The sequence below is a fragment of the Bemisia tabaci genome, chromosome 4 (assembly GCF_918797505.1).
Source record: "Bemisia tabaci chromosome 4, PGI_BMITA_v3".
Classification (NCBI taxonomy): domain Eukaryota; kingdom Metazoa; phylum Arthropoda; class Insecta; order Hemiptera; family Aleyrodidae; genus Bemisia; species Bemisia tabaci.
This window is the reverse complement of record NC_092796.1, coordinates 12,873,296-12,890,712: the sequence shown is the minus strand read 5'-3', so window position 1 is coordinate 12,890,712 and position 17,417 is coordinate 12,873,296. Positions and strand designations below refer to the sequence as shown.

At 39.9% G+C, this 17,417-nt stretch overlaps 1 protein-coding gene across 1 annotated transcript in view; it reads right to left on the bottom strand.

The window, feature by feature from the left end:
* Positions 1 to 17,158, bottom strand: part of LOC109033512 (alpha-N-acetylgalactosaminidase) — a 35,933-nt gene extending 18,775 nt beyond the window's left edge. The window contains exons 1-6 of the mRNA XM_019046172.2: positions 16,800 to 17,158; positions 8,156 to 8,356; positions 6,963 to 7,137; positions 3,434 to 3,611; positions 2,583 to 2,677; positions 1,268 to 1,429 (exon numbers count right to left, since the gene is read on the bottom strand). Of these exons, the coding sequence (XP_018901717.2) occupies positions 1,268 to 1,429; positions 2,583 to 2,677; positions 3,434 to 3,611; positions 6,963 to 7,137; positions 8,156 to 8,322 (777 nt within the window). The 5' untranslated portion in view covers positions 8,323 to 8,356; positions 16,800 to 17,158. The remainder of the gene's footprint in view (positions 1 to 1,267; positions 1,430 to 2,582; positions 2,678 to 3,433; positions 3,612 to 6,962; positions 7,138 to 8,155; positions 8,357 to 16,799) is intronic.
* Between the last annotated feature and the right edge of the window lie 259 nt (positions 17,159 to 17,417).

Below are 17,417 nucleotides of genomic sequence, written 5' to 3'. Positions count from 1 at the left end.
AGAAAAGAAATGAATATTTCCCCTTTAAATTTTCAGAATCTTTAAGTGAAATTGCGGGCAAAATTATCTGAAAAATTGTAAGGAAAATATTCTCAAGTTTAACAGGAAATTCGTGTTTTATGAAAGGAAAATTGGCAACGCCTGAAGGTTCATACGGCGTTCTTCCTTAGCAGGGCAGCATTGCGGTGTCTCAAAATCTCTGCTCCTAGTTTATTTATTTATTTATTTATTTATTGAAGAAGGAGGCAACTTTATAACTTGAAATTTATAAAGAATATTCTACCAACAGAGAAAAAAAAATCAAGGAAGTTTTCAAGAAATTACGATGACTTGTTTCCTAAGGAAAAAATGAAGTATGGCCGGAAATCTACAACGTCGCAAACGGAGTTACGAGATTTCGCATTTTAATAATCGATATATAGTATTTCTGCTGAAACTTTTTCATGCTTTTGCAATTGAATATGTTCTTTTTCTTGGTAGTGAAGTGATACGAACATGAATTGAGGGGCTTGGAGGACAAGGCAAATAAATGCAGTTTTGGCTATTTCGAGAAATACGTGTTTGAAATTTAGAAACTACATGGATTCTTATGGCGGAAAGAGAGTTCAAACTGACTTTTTGATGCTTAAAAATTTGAATTTGGGAGCGATTTTTTCACATAATATCATATAGACTAGTTTTACTTGAAATCATTGATATCTCAATTTTTTCAAAAACTGCACTTATGCGCCTTGTCCTCTAAGCCCCTCAATTGTTCAAAACAAATGAGCAATAGTCTATGTGGAAGGTAAACTTTTTGCAAAATTGTTTAATTTTGCAATGTAGTTCAGTCAACAGACCTCTGAATATTCGACTGATCAACCCATCATGCATTAAGACATTATATTCGGACATATTTGCACGCGCAATAGATCCGATATAAGGTCAAATAAGCTACTTTCCCCGTCACCGTATGAACGGTAATTTGACCGCACATTGCATTAAGAAACCCCTATTTCTGGCTCATTTTAGAAACAACATATATGCCATCGGTTTACCTGTGCAGAAAGGTGCTTTTACGAAGGAGCTAGAGATAGTGGTTTCTTATTGCAAAATGTAATCCAATTGATGTATGATTCTTGAAAGTGTGCAAATAGCCATGGTTCTGGTTTATTTTATTTCTTTTTCTTTTTAAAAAAAATATTTTGTCCGTTTTTTGTTAGGATCGCCTCTAAAGTGACAATAAAGCAATAGAATATTAGCATAAAATTAACCAATGGTGTCTCACCATGTCTGGGTCATTCCAATGACCGGGCCCCGCGTGTTGGATAATGCTATCTTGAACTAGAGCAAACCAATCCATAATTTGGGTGAGCGACTGGTAACTGTCTTGAATATCATCGTAGTTACGCCATAAATTGCAGTGTTCTTTCAGTATCTCGTAATTGAGCTACAATTTTTTTTAAAAAAAATAAAATTAAATAAATAAATTAAATATTGGCAATGAAACTCCAAAACCACGTATCTTGTCTGCGGCGCTTTAAAATCTCCGCTCTCATTTATTTTTTTGAGAGAGAAGAAATCAACACCATCCCTCAAGATTTTCAAAGGAATTTTCTTCGCACAGAGAAGAAAAATCACCGAAGTTCTAAGCATTGACGTTAGAGTGGTTTTCAATTTTACAAATGAAGTACGACAGAAATTTGCAACGTCGTAAACCGAGATACGTGGTTTAAAAGTTTCATCTTCGATGTTGAAATTATTCATCCCAAGAAGAGGCAAAGAAAATTTCGATGATGACATTACATAAAAATACCATTTCAATTTGCTGCATTACGAAGTTGCTGCCTCATATTTTGTTTTCGTGCAGGCCTGAAGGCCAATTATTTCTAATTCAGGGAATTTTGCATAATTATTACTTGAAAATACACAATTGAATGGAAAATAGTAGAAGGTCAGTTTCTCGAAAAAATGAAAAAAATTGTCAAAACTTAATTTTTCATTTACTGCTCTCTTCCTTAACTCAGCAGCATTGTTCCAGTTTGAAGCTTTAAAATTATTGTGACAAAACGATAGTCAATAAATGTTTTATTTGAGTCAGCGGTCATTATAGAAGGAGGAGATGCAGATACCATAGTAGCAACGACTGTTTAAATTTGTATTAAGAAACTTGTAAATTTCAAAAAACCAACTCTTAAAAAGACTGTTTAGTTAGATTGTTCTTTTTGGGAGGCCTTTTTATGGATATTTTGAAATAAATAAATAAAATAAATACTATTTTATTCTGCATATGAAGCCATGGGGCTATATACAAAGTCACATAAGAAATTTTAGTCCACATGTATTGTTCTTAAGTTACGGTGGTGAAGTGGAAAAGAGATTTTGTTTGAACATTTTTTTCATGAAAAAGTACTCATTTTTTAAAATAATTTCTTGAGGAAATTTCACAAAGAGCTTTTTCCTTTAAAAAATAGTCCACAAGGGTTTCTTAAAACGAGCATTCTAAAGGTTTTTTTTTTTTTTAAAATAGTTTTTGAAACATGTATTTTACGGTCATTGCTACCAGGGCAAGTGATGGACGTGACGTGAATATAATTTTTTACCGGATAGCTGGCATCGTTGAAGTAAGCTGGCCAACTGCAAGAGTAGACCATCGGTCGTCCGGTCTCGTTTAGATATTTCCCGAATAGCTTGTAACCTGAAATCATCAAAATGCGTTCAGACGGACGCTCCGATTTTTTACCTCGTACCTGTGAATTTGCTTTCGAGCAACTGGAGAAGTAGGTCGGAGTAAGGAAAAAACTACTTAATTTGCGATTGTTTTAAAGATCCTTCTTCTTCATCTCCAATTTATTTCCAAGCCGTGTTCAATGACTCTCTTGCCGGCTGTGATCCCAAATTTATTGATGGTGATCGTCGAAAAACACTTAAAAATGTATTCACGGCGCACAGCGGATCGAGTTAATTAGAGAGGTTGGACATACAATTTTTGACTAAGACTGCAAATTTTGATGTTTAATTCGTCACTTTTTAAATTTCAAGAGGTGCTTGTAGAAGAAAATTTCACGAGGAAACCGATGGAACCACTTTTAGAACCTCAAAATTTTATATAAACGGAGTTATAAGCTTTTAGGGTTTCAAAATTTTGTCCGACCTCTCCTGTTGACTCGATCCACTGTGCGCGCCGGCGTTGCAGGTATTTAATAACTTTTAGGAAAACTGAAAACTGAAGGATCATTTTTTGGAGCTTTAAGTTTTCTTCATCCGATACAGAATATTCCGAGAAAATTGCAAACAATAACGGTCATTCGTCTTTCCGAAAAAGCATAATCAGCAAAGATTTTGAAACATCAAAAATTGATACGAATCTTTTCAGACTCTCGCGATTGGTATCCACTATTCTGCATACATACTCTCATTAAAAACCAAAAAAATGTAAACTTGTGGGTCTTACCATCTTCCATTTCATAAAATGGGACGGAGTAACAACCGTCTATTTTAATGTAGTCGACCTCCAAATAAGCGAAATATTCTGCGTCTTTTTTCAAATGACCCAGTATTCCTGGGTAGCCACCGCACGTTTTATTCCCGTAATCCTCGTAGATTCCAAATTTCAGACCTTTGGCATGTACCTGTCAAACAATTTTATAAATATTCAGGTCGCATTTAGATTAGAGGAGGGGAACCACATAAGTACCGTGCTAAGGAAAAATACCGTATATCAGCCATCAGACGATGCCGAATTTCCTTTGAAAATGTACGGATTTTCGGGGAAATTTGCAAATATTTTTCTTCAAAATTTATTGCCATTATTTTATCTGCCACTTTATTGTCTTTAATGATAACTGATTTTAAATATTTGCATGAATCTTATGTAGTCTTGAAAATGAAAGTGATGTCACTTAGTATTCCAGTTATCGTGAAGTCACCTGTATATCATAGTCGTTTCCGTGTGGCCAAAAAAGCGTCAAACTGGGTTTTTGATGCTTTTTTTAAGCTCTCACAGTGGCCACCGGTGCAGACCCAGGTCATCGATAACCCATTTTGAAGCTGTCTTTATTGCCACCGGGTGGCCCCTTGCTGACATGGAAAGCTCGACGAGATTTTGGCCTCACAGTGGCCAAGGGGGACACCCTAGTATGGAATATCGAATGAGGGTGCATTTTGCGTTTTTTTTTCTTCTTCCGTGTCCGGAGTAACAGACATGAAACATCATCAGTAATAAAACGTGTTAAAAATTAGATGTGAGGGCTCTAATAGGTAGCAACGTCATTTGCAAAAATTAGGTCATCCCTAGTGCGGACCGATTTCATTTGAGGGCATTCTAGAATATGCTTTTCAAAATCCCCACTTTACCTGAAATTTCGATATTTTTGAGGTCACGAATGATGTCACCGCTATAGTCTTAGCTAAAGCCATTTTGAAAAAGGAATGGTCTTTACCGTAATTCCCCCCCCCCCCCCAATGATTTCTCCAACTGATTGGGGGCCGCGCGCCGTGTCATCCCGACTGGGAGTTTTGCTGGAAAAAATTTTTTTTAGAAGAAAAATAATCGTATTTCGACCCACTGAATTCGCTCCTACAGTCTGGCAGCTGAACTCAGAGACACCCAAAATCGACCTAATTGAAAGACGAGCCTCGATGAAGTTGAACTTCACCTGGTTTTCTGTGCAAATTTCACGCTACAGTGATCAAGCATTACAAGGTTCCGAGGCTCACCTTTCCGTTCAGTGCACCGCGAGACGCCTCACCCAGTTTTCACTCGCGCTCATAATGGACCACTAGACAAGGTACGAATTTAAGCGATCTGATACATGTTTCTTAATCAGAATTTCACGTAGAAAACGATTCACACAACGAAAATTACGGAAACCAACTCCTAACGAAGATATTAACGTTTTTATTTCACATTGGTTACGAGGAATTTGAACTGCCCGCTCACAAGAAACTCAAAACTCTACGTGAGTCAAATCGCCCACTACAACGGTTTCAGCAAGCTTCTCAATCGAGCAATGTTCATTTCCCATCATGTGTTGTTCAAACTATTAGCAATTTGCTATAACTGAGCCAAAGCGTCAAGATTGAGGTTGCCAGATTTTTATATCGCAGAGACTGTCATGATAACGTTTTGCGCGCGATGTGAATCACGTAGAGCATTGAGTTTTCATGAGCGGGTGGTTTGAATTCACGCATTAAGAAACATTAAATATCTTCGTAAGGAGTTAATTTCGGTAATTTTTGTTGTGTGCATCGTGTTTTACGTAAAATTTTTGTTAAGAAACATGTATCAGAATGCTGAAATTCGTACCTTATCTAGTGGTCCATTCAAGACGGAATTCACGGGCGCACAGAGCGCGGCTCCCAAAATTGCGAACGCGCTGAGTTTGCAAAAACGCGCCATTTCGTTTGATGCCCCGGGCCTCGTTGAATTTTGACAGTCTCGCTCTCACGCGGTTGTTTCAGCGGGCTTTGATCATTGTTTGGGTTTCAAATCGGTGTCTTCCTGTCGACCGAAATGACTCACAGCTTTTCGAGCACCGACCATGTATCCATCATAGAGTAGGTACATAGCGCCGTAATGTAAGTGGGAGAACTGGCGCCACTTTTAAGCATTTTCCAGGTCCCGAATTCCGAGACTCTTGTGTCATTCCGGGTCACTTTTTACATAATAAATGATACATAATACTTTGTTACACATACATAATCGATTGTTTTCGATACACGAGAATCCGGCCATCCAATGGAAACAAAGAAGATAGGAATTACTATGTCTTCCACACCGCCATTTACTGAAAAATTTCGAGGCCAAAATCATGAACTCTGACGTCAGTCTTTGTGGTGCTTGGACTGATTTCAGGGCAAAATGTAAGATAATTCTCAACGAGAACTGAGCTCACACTCAACGCCTAATTTTTCTCTAGCCGTCAGGGCCGGATTCACCTACTTGCCGCCCATGGGCCGCCTATATTTTGCCGCCCCCTTCTCATTCGTTTTGAAACTCGATAAAAACCATCATATGAACGTGCCAGTGGTGGAGGGGTGCATAAGACGCATTTACTCGTGTTGAACACATTTTTTGGGAAAGCCCTGTCAACACTACTAGCAAAAATTCACGAAACTTTGCGCGAAAGTTACGTTCCGTAAACTTATCTCTGTGTGGACAAGGCCTTCCATTCATAAGAAATGAACGAAAAAATTATGAAAGAACAAACATAAATGTGGTTCAATGATTTTGACTTCCGCCGCCGCGCTGCGCAGACCGCACCGTGTTGGACGCAATGCGTGCAGTATTCACGCAGTCTTGTAGGCGCTATGCGTTTCACGCTGACCGCACTGTGTTTGGCGCAATGCGTGAAGTATTCATGCATTCTTGTAGGCGCTATCCGTTTCACGCTGACCGCAATGACCGCTCTGTGTTTGATGCAATGCGTGAAGTATTCGTGCAGTCTTGTAGGCGCTAATATGTGTTACATGCCGATCGTCGCGCCGAGGGCTTCTCCTTTTCTCTCAAGTCCTCGTTATCATTTCTCTCTAAGTCGCGCCGTTCTAGGCCAAATTGCGTGTTTGGTCTCTCTCTTAACTCGACTTATTGAAGGTGCTGTCTCTTGTATCACTAAGAGACGACAAAATTAGAAATTACTTTACTCTCAGGAAATGAGAGATTTTGTCGCCTTTTCTCGTTTGTAATTTTGTTTTTATAAATCCATTTTTTGTTATACCTGCACTTTAAAAAATTGCGAATTTTTGCCGCCCCTTAGATTTGCCGTCATGGCCACGGCCCATGTGGCCACCCCCTTAATCCGGCCCTGCTAGCCTTAATCTTTTTCTGCATTGATATTATTGATCTTGCTTTATTTGCCTTTGCTAGCAGTGTCAGAGTTGACAAAATGCAAGAGTCACGTGCCTTTTTTTACAGGAAGGAGACTCAATCTTGTTTCCCTCAATTTCTGAATGAACTTATCATAGGGTGAAAAATGCCTTACATAGTCGGATACAGCCTTCATTCCATTGGGAAATCTGCTTTTGTCTGCCTGGAGTTTGCCGTCTTGATCCCTTTCTTTGGCTAGCCAGCAATCGTCAATAATGAGGTACTCGTAGCCGGCCTTCAGGTATCCGTCTTCCACCATCTTGTCCGCTGTTCTCTGGATCAGACGTTCGCTGAAAATTTGACAGAACAAATTGTTCAGCTATCCAGAAAAGGTGTACTCAATATCTTTATTGATCTCCTGCATTGGCTGATAGCGTTACGTAATTCAGTTATATCTTCATTCGATAAACGACAAAAACGGTTTAGCATTCATGGCTGAGGAGGATGTGGTCAAATGGCACCACTTAGATTCTTGGTAAGCACTGGCCCTTCCCGGATTTGTGTCTAACCCTGCAAGGGAAGGGCTGGTACCTACCCTAAGTCTTGGTGAAGCTTTTCTAAGACTCACTCCTAGACTAGTTATAAACGGTTTCTCCCAGCGTAAATACGCTGAAATTTTTGAAAATACGTCCCATCTCCAATGATATCTCCCACAGATTTTACGGATTGAGGCCCCCACACAACAATATTTTTAACTTTCAAAAACATCCTTTTCTTTAAGATAGCCTCCTTATTTTTGTGAGCACATCACGTGTCACGTAAGTACCAAGACCGGATTAGCGCTCAGAGGCCCGGGGACCGGGGTGCTGGCGGGTATAAGGGCCCGCACATTGCGGGTTGTATACTTCGTAAATTGAAGGCGGTTCAAGTTTCCAATAAAGAAAGGGTCCGGATGATCTCACTTTAGAGCCCTCGCCCCGGACCAAATGATCCCTAAAATCACCGGAAATAACCGGGGCGTTCCGGGGTGCCCTAGCTAATCCCACGGACACACCAAGCCACATAAACATTGTGGAATGCATGTTTACAGTAGGTACATACGAAATTTATCAAATTTGTGACTAAATGTTCCATCTGCTGTTAATCTCTCTCCCGACAGATATTTGTTGCTGTCAAGAACATGTGAAGGAAATCCCCAGAAAAAAACATTTTTGGATTTGGAAAAATTATGTCGAGAGGGACCGAAGTAATTTGCGCAGTGCATCCAGCGTAACTTGGTCTGATTAAATTGAACCCACGCTGATTTTCACTACTTTCTCTTTTTCTTCATTTTTCTTTTGAGATATTTTTTCGCATGGCAATTTTTACCTGATGCACTCATCGGGATATTTATGGCAGTCAGTGATACAGCGAAACCGCTGCCAGGTCATGAAGCCCATAGGTGGAGTGCGAGCCAACCCATTGTTAAGAGCCTGTGCTAACTGGACCAATAGGAAAACGCCGAGCACAACTATCGTTGGGAGTGACGTCATCATGCCTCGACTACGTTGTCAGGGGCTCCTTCAAAACCTGCAAGTAAAAAATAAAGTAAAAACATAGACCGTCAGCGACAATAAGTCACGCATGCACAAAAAATTGTTGCCTCAGACGGACAAAAAATTTAACAAAGCTTTCAGTGCCATTAAAAGCTGTTTTTCCTCTCGGTTTTCAAGAGAGGTACAAAAAATAAACGAACTGCAATAACAGAAAAAATACAGTACTTGCATGCTCTTTTAGTTAGTTATTAGGCCACGGGAGCAGGGTGGGGATTACGGCTTGAAAAAAGTTTCTGAGTGTTGCAGGATGAAAAAAAGATTCGTCTACATATTTTATACGTGTGATACTTTGGGACTAGCTCTGCTAAAAATAATCGCCATACTTTTCGTTCTATTCTATATTGGGAAAATGAAATGCCAACAAAAATTTGGCTAAATTTAACGTGAGTTATTTTTTTCTGTGTCTGATTTTTCTAATAGGTTCTATTTATCTATCAAACGCTTCTGAAGCACGTGGCTAACTGAATAGTGTAGCTTCTTGTCGACTTAATGAGATTCCTAATTTCTAATCGCTTCAATGCGTTCGAAATTGAAAAAAAATCGATAAAAATACATTGCGTGTATTCCACGCTTTCGTTTTTTTTAGAGTATCATCCATTATAATTTGACATGAAAAAACTCAAGAAATCCTAAGTACGGAGCCGAAGGGAAGGGGGAGGAGTGTCTGATGAGTCGACATTATGTTGCGCGTTGTAAGCATATCAAGAGAGTTAAAGCCGACGTTACCTGACATCTATCTACATTTTCAAATCACGTGACTACATATATGTCCATAGGTAGGTAAGAATGGTGCCAGCAGTGGCATCCTTTTTTCCCCCTGAAAATGCCATAGTTCATATCTTTTAAAAGCCCTGAAAGAGTAATGAGTCCTTAAGGAGAAATTTTCCTTACTTCAGTTTTCATGTGCAAAGTGAGCGTGCAAATATTTTGTAACGCAAATGAGAGAGGGAGAGATTTGAGCGTCATGCTCAAACCCTGTGGATTTAAACATTTTCATTCCCTAAAATTGCGATTTAAAGATCAAATTTCAAAATTTTCCGGGGAAGAGCTCTGGACCCCCTCTGCCTGAGTGGAGTCGCCCCATTAATTAAGAGGAAGCATTCTTTTTTTTTGGGGGGGGGGGGGGGGTTCTCAACTGCCTCGGGAGGGATGGGGATCCCTGTTAGCGGGCATGACTGCACGAAACGAGGGAGGAAGCTGCAGTCCAGCGCTAGGTATAAAAATGTAAGAGTAACTTATTGTGGTAAAAAAGATAACTGTGCCAAACTTTACGAATCAATCGAATCAAATATTGCATCAAGGGAGTGATGTGTGCTATACTGCCGTGTTAAGGAAACACGCCGTATAAGCCTTTAGACGTTGCCAGATTAATTTACTGAAAACCGCATTTACTGGAAAAATTTTGATTTTTTTTTTTTTTACGAATTTTTCAGATAATTTTGGTCAAACTTGATCTAACATATCCGTAAATTTACGGAAATATATGCATAACTTTCCTTAAAAATACATGTTTTACTCGGAGAAAGGCAACTATCGAATATTCATACGGCGTTTTTTCCGTAGAACGGCAGTATAAACGTTACGTAGATCATCAGGCGCAGGCCCGGGTTTGCGTTATGTACTACGTGTGCAACAAAAAGGGACAAATTGATTTTAGCGGGAAAGTAGAAAATTGATACTTTAATGAAAACTTTAGAACCCTGGAAAGCCAGCATTTTGAACGATGGATACCAGGCTAGTCATTTTTTCAACATTATAAAACTTTTTTAGTCTCAATTTGTTGATCATTCATTCTTTAGATTATTTTATTATTTTCTTGTAATTAATTTTTTGTGTGAAAATTATAGAATTGTGTACGGTGAAATTGCATTGTATTCTGCGGATCCTGCAGTATGTGATTAATACAAATTTACTACATTTTGAGTGAATGCTTGTCTATCATCTCTTAAATTTTGTGACGAAAAAATTTTTACCTTACTTTTTCTAAGCCATGTTGTTTCCATGGTTGTCAATGCCGTCTGAACATATGCTTTCGATTAACTTCTCGTCTGACAAACATACTGGTAGGTTGTGGTTATCTTCTGAGGGGTCAGTCAAGTTCCAACGACGCGGAAAAAAATTACCACCTACGATTTCTTCGTAAACTACGATGCGTTATGACTAGTGAGCGTATCTTACTGACTCAGTAAGAAAACTTAAGCTTTATCACTAACAAGGTAATCTCCTCGTGCTTTAAATTACTACAGCTCCACAGAGGTAAAATCATAGGTTTTTCATTAATTTTACATCAAAATATAATTACCAGTTTTTTCGTTTATACGTCGCTAAGCTTCAACATTTTCGAAGCTATTACTATACAAAAATAACGGTGAATTTTAATCGGCATTTTGGAGAATTTAAAGAAGTATAACTTTAGCAAAAGCGTGATAATACGTAACTACAAAAATCAGAAAAGTATAGTGTAAATGTATGGAGATGTATACGCCATCTGATAATTTGAACCTAATTAATCATGAATTTTAATCTTTTTTTTCTTTTTGCGGGCATTCCCATCTACCTACTGTTACCGTGCTTTCACTATCATTGAAGTTGTGGGTGATTGAAGCCCGTGATATTGTTTGAATAAATGTACCTATTAAGTCATCTTTTTCCTATTTCTTACCACGCATACCCGAATGAATACTTAAAGGTCTTTTAATTTTTTAATTGGTAAACATTCAGATTACAAGAAAGAAGCGGTAATAATTATTCGGTAGTTCCTAAATAGTTAATAAGTTCCACAAAAGTAAAGTTAGAATTTTGATCTTCATGCCTGAAGTAGGCATTTAAGGATTTTTTTCTCCTGGTTTCAAAATCAAGTGTTACGGTATCATGCATCTGATTAGTTGGCAGTCCTTAGCGACACCAACCTTGACCGATAATTTCGCGCAGTTAATCATTGAGTAAAAAAATAACTTGATCTGTGAGTATTGACTGTGCGGTGCACATGCACATCCACAGAAAAACCAAAAATTACGCGTCTTCAAGACCCGATCAAATTGCTTTGCATCAGCAAATTCTTCTCTCACTGAAAAAAAATTCTCGGCGTTACCAAGGTCCGTTGGTACCGACTTTACCATCTCCTTTTTACCAATTATTGGTAATTTTACCAAGACAGACTGGTAAACTTACCTAAAAACCGGTATTTTTACCGTTTTTTTTTCAGGAAAGAATACCACTTTTATTGGTAATCAATTCCCGGTAACTTTGCCATTTTATCTTGGTAATTCTACCACAGTCGATAAAAAATATTGGCGTTTTTACCGAGGTCCAGTAAAATTACCGAGAAAGTTCAATAATTTTACCAGATTTCTCAGTAAAATTACCAATTCCACAAATGATAATTTTACCGAGAAAAAACTGAAATCGAATAGAACCCTGAATTCTTGGTAATTTTACCCTTTTCTCAGTAAATAAACCGAGATTTTTTTTCAGTTCTCGATGGGAAGCATACAGATTTAAAAGGTAAAACGTTCTCGCGTGAGTTTCGCTCTTTGTTCCATTGGCGGATCCAGCAATTTGGCAACACGGGATTTCCTCCTTTTAAACCTATGGAAATGTATCGATTCTTGGAGGGGCCATGTGCTCCAACAAGAATCGATTAATTAGCATAGGTTTAAATGGAGGAAATCCCGTGTTGCCAAATTGCTGGATCCGCCTCTGCTTTGTTCTCTCTGTGCTATTAACACTTAATTAATATGCACAAGACAGACTATAATCTGAATGAACTTGACGGCGACAGGTGGGTGTTTAAACCCTCAAAACAAAACGCTTTGTGCATTCAAACATTAAGAGGGTATAACGATGTTCAGTCGATGAGTCATTTCTTCCTCTCGCTTACATTTTATCAGAACGTGCTTTAATTGTCTGTCGAGTCAAAATCAACTTATCATCGAAGGTTCATTTCACTGCCAGAAATAATTTGTTTTTTTCCAATTCCAATCAGGAGCCAACCGCCGATAAGAAAAACTGAAAAAAAATAAATAAAGACTGAGCAGCGATCGAATAAAGTGAGCACGGAAAATGATGCGGGTATAAACAAAACTCGTGTTTTATCGGTGACCTGTGAGCCTTTTCTGCTCTAAAAGTTAAGCGTATCTGTGACCTAACGACAGTTTCATTATGCTCCTAGTATTCTTAGTTTGTTCGTAGTACACTAAAAATCAATAATACGGACTCAACACTTAAAACAACTTATAATTCACCCTGGTAGAAATTGGCAGTAGAATCTGTGTTCCAAAACACCCTAGACCTACAGCCGGCCGTAAGATTTCCAATAGCTTCTGTAGCCGGCTGTACAATTTCTTATAGCCTTTTATAGCCGATGGCGACTAAGCTGCTTAGTTACTTTATCGCCTGGCTGATGCTTAGTCTAAGCATCAGCCAGGCGATAAAGTTTATGCTAAACGTTACTAAATACGGATACTAGGACTGAGTTAGTTTTTGGACTACCGCTCTCTTTTTGTGCCGTAGTATCTTGATTTATTTTGCGAGGAAAGCTCCATACTTTTGAAGGATGCCTGTCATTCTTAATATGTTGGAGCGCCTTCAATTTCTTATGATACTGTGCAATACCTCTGGTGTGAAATAGTTGCTTCAGACGCCGTGGCACGCTGCGGCGCGGCGGGCGGGCAGAGAGCGCGAAACGCGCATCGGCGCCTACAAACCTAACAGGGATACTTCACGCATTGCGCAATGCGTGAAGTATCCCTGTTAGGTTTGTAGGCGCCGATGCGTCGCCGCTCTGCTTTGTGTTAGGCTCTATATTTAATCTCGCGGAGTCAGCGTTTTTCAACTCATGATTTTGAAATGTTTGCATACTCTGTATGGATTATTCTCATTTTAATAACGTGTGTTATTAAGGTAGTTCCATATCAAACTTAATGATTTCCAAAGCACACGAATTTCTACACAATTTCTTATAGCCTTTTATAGCCAATGGCGATAAAGTGTAAAGTTCGGCGATAGGAACTATAGCCCGACTGTATAATTTTTTATAGCTTCGTATAGCCCGGCTATATGATTTGCTCCGCTTTCTACAGCCAGCTATATGATTTTCAATAGCCCTCTTTAGTCGGCTATAAGAACTCCTATGGTATTTTGAAACGCAGCTCCTATCGCCAATTCTTACCAGGGCACACAAGTTCATAAAGTATGACAGGAAGTCTGTGACGTCGCAAACCGACATACTTGGTTGCGGACTTACATACCGTTGATATATCCTAAAGTAAAAAATTGCAACGATGCTATGCAGCTAACCTATCTAGCTCTCATTCCTTAAACTTAGTTTTCTCCATTCAAGGGCCCTGCAAGACTTCACGTGAAGAGCCGGTCGTAAGTGTACCCTCTCTCTCTCTTATCCACGTAAATACCCAAAATTAAGCGTTTTTTTCTCCATGTACCAATCTTGATCCCTAAATTAATTCAAGCCATTCCGAGTATTTAGAAATCGCTTATCCACGTACGCTCATTTTAAAGAAAATGATCTCCTCTGCAGTACTGAAAAATTGTGCGAAGTTTCGGAGATTATCTCCAAAGCTGACCGTGAAATTTTGTGGACGGCTGTCGGTTAGTGATAGGTTAAAACAGGACGCAACATGGGAACAATAGAGCACGCTTCAATAACAGCGAGGATGAATACACCTTCTAGGAATAGCTGATTGCGGATGGTTTCATACATTTTCGTCACGCAACAGATTGTTTACTGCCATAGTGGGGGCGTTCGTAAAATTGTAGGAAAACCGAGAGCCTAATTTGCAAATTGCCGCATTTTATTTGGTGCGCAGTTTACTTGCATGAAGTGGCAAAAAACGAATACTAACGGTGTGTTTTAAATGTGTGAATGTCCACGAGAAAAGAGACTTTAGTCCACAGAGGTAAATTGAGGGACTTGGAGCACAAGGCGCATAAGTGCAGTTTTTGCTATTCCAAGAAATACGTGTTTGAAGTTTCGAAAATACATGGATCCTCGTGGCGAAAAGAAAGTTCTAACTGACTTTTTGATGCTTAAAAATTGGATTTTGGGAGCGAATTTCTCACAGAATATGTGAGACTAGTTTTACTTGAAATCATTTATGTCTCAAATGTTTTCAAAAAATGTACTAAGTACCTAATGTGCTTTGTCTTCCAAGCCCCTCAATTGTCAAATCGGGTTATTTTTTGAGACTTTCATGAGAAAATCTCTCTAATGCCATGAAGAATAAGTTTTGAATAGTGAAGTTAATTTTGTGAACATTATGTACGTATTATTGCATTGTAATTCGGCAATTTTTGGATCGAAGATTGCAGATTAGAATGTAACGTAAAAAGCTTCTTTTTGAAAAAAAAAAATTATTGTAATTGAAATTGCCTTAACTTGGGTTTGGTTAAACATTTACCAGAATTTTTTTCTGCCAACGTTTTTGTACAGCACTCCTGTATACTTTGATATCAATAATCTATATATTTAATATCCTAAGGCCTTTTTTGGCCTCCAACAGTTTGTGCTAATTCGATCTCGGAAACTACTGGACCGATTTTCCTCGGATTTGTTTTAAATGAAAGCTCTTACGCTGTAGACGTGCCAACATCCTTTGGTTTTTCGATTTGCGCGACCGACGTTGCAAAATTTACCTTGATTTGATAACGACATATTTGCATTTTTGACGCTGGACAGTTTGTGCTAATTCGATCTCGGAAACTACTGGACCGATTTTCCTCGGATTTGTTTTAAATTAAAGCTCTTAGGCTGTAGACGTGCCAACATCCCTTGGTTTTTCGATTTGCGCGACCGACGTTGCAAAATTTACCTCGATTTGATAACGACATATTAGCGTTTTTGCCGCTGGACAGTTTGTGCTAATTCGATCTCGGAAACTACTGGACCGATTTTCCTCGGATTTGTTTTAAATGAAAGCTCATAGGGTCTAGATGTGCCAAGACCCCTTCGTTTTTCGATTTGCGCGACCGAAGTTGCAAAATTTACCTCGATTTGATAACGACATATTTGCGTTTTTGACGCTGGACGAGTCATATGGTTGGGGGACCTCCCACCCTCTGATTTTCCGTTTCCCTCTCCACGTAAACCCATCCCTACCTGCTCACAACACGTGTCACCCTTCTACCCTAGCATGGGTCCTACGGCAGTTTCACTCATGTCGGGGGTCGGCTCATGTCTTCTTCCAAGAGAATTGGTGATTTATCTTCACCCTTTCGCACCGTTACATTTTCAAAAAGTGTTCTGATTTTCTTTTCCAGGAGTGTTATTTATTTTTCAAGGTTGTTTCTTTTTCTAAAAGTAGGTAATTTTTAGTTTCCTATTCTTTGTTTTTGAATTTATCATTTTGCCTCCAGGAAGTCCTCTAAGCACTGGTAGTAGCAAAATTTGGCTCGCGAAGCGAGCCAACAGTTACTCGCGGAGCGAGTAACTGGGGGTCCAGGGGGCTTGCCCCTGGCTAGCGGCGCAAGCGAGCGTAGCGAGCTGAAGCAGCTAGTCCGGTTTTAAATTTTTTGAACCGAGGTCCCTTACTCCGTGTACCTGTACAGCGAGAAATGATTGAGCACATTCTGAGTAAAAATTGAGAAAAAAGAATATAATAATATAAAATAAATAACTTCACGATCGACCCCCACTTTGTCATCTATCGCTCTTTCCCTTAGAGGATCAAATGTATGGAACTACGGTGCTTTTACTTAAACTCGGTTCCACCTATATTAGTTTTATTCTCTTGGCGGCGAAAACTTTTGAAAGGTCCTTTTGGGGAAATCTGGGCTAAGGTACCCAGTGAACTTTATGGTCCAACGACACTTTCGATTCTGGCTGGACATCTTGAAACTAAAAATATTTATCCTTATATACGTGGTTAAAATTTAACACATATTCAAAATGCTTGTTGAATGTTAAGAAGCTAGTCATGCAACACGTGACGCCAAAGGGGAAGGGGGAGGGTCTGAGCCTCTGAGCCTACGTTACAGGTACCTACGTTACGTAGGTAGGAGGATTCCAGGCTCCAGGGCTGCGTAACGTATGACTGCAATCTGAGGGATGCCTCCTGACTGCTTCGCGGTGCAACCTGCCGACGCGTCCACACCTTAGGCATTATGCTTTACGCGTTACTTTTATGATTTTATATCATAGAGTAAGATTTTTGAAAATTTCAGGTAAAAAATCGACGCGAGATGGCAATCATTCACCCTCCAGGGTGAGATGAGCGTTCGTCAAATGTTGGTTGAGGGGGGGAGGGGGGCGCGTTAGGAGTGCGTTGCAAGGCGAGCAGAGAATAGTGAAAATCCGATTTCCTTTGCAACGTAATTTGTAAACGGTCCATCGTAAAGCATAGCTCTTAACCGAAGGTGATCGAACCAGGCCTCAGGACGTCAGCTGTGAGTTGTTTACATACCTGTTGAGCGGAGAAGACCGGTTGGGGTGACCGGTGTGGACGGACGGCGACCGGCTCAGCACATCGGGCACAGACTAACAATGCGAGAGGAGATAGCTGCTATGGGGCAACGGGAAGGGGTAATCTTGGGCGCTCGGGGGGAGGGTCTAAAAATACGAACTGGTACCGCGGCGCGGGTGGGGGAGCAGAGGTGAGCGTATCGGGATGCTGGATACTGCCGCGATTACGGATTCAGTGGTCACACCGTTGAACCGGGGACGACGATACTGATAGGAGTTCGTTGACGTGGACGGAGCGAGTCCGACGCGATGCTCCTTGGCAAACGAACGACGAGTCACTTGCCCCATTAAAATGTAAATTTGAGTCCTCGGCGGAAAATGTCGAATGTCGAATGTGACGACGGGATCAGCCGGTGGAGCTGCGGGTACATTGTCCCCTACGGCCGCATGGCGCTTTGTTGCCGTCCGACTCAGCGGAGGGGTCAACGATCGCGGCTCATCCATGAGACCAATGATGGCGTTGTCAACACGGGAGGAAATAGACATAGACATAGACGAATATACATGGACGGGACACTGCCGGATTAGCCCCCCTAAGCTGAACTTCGTTTGGCGCCCT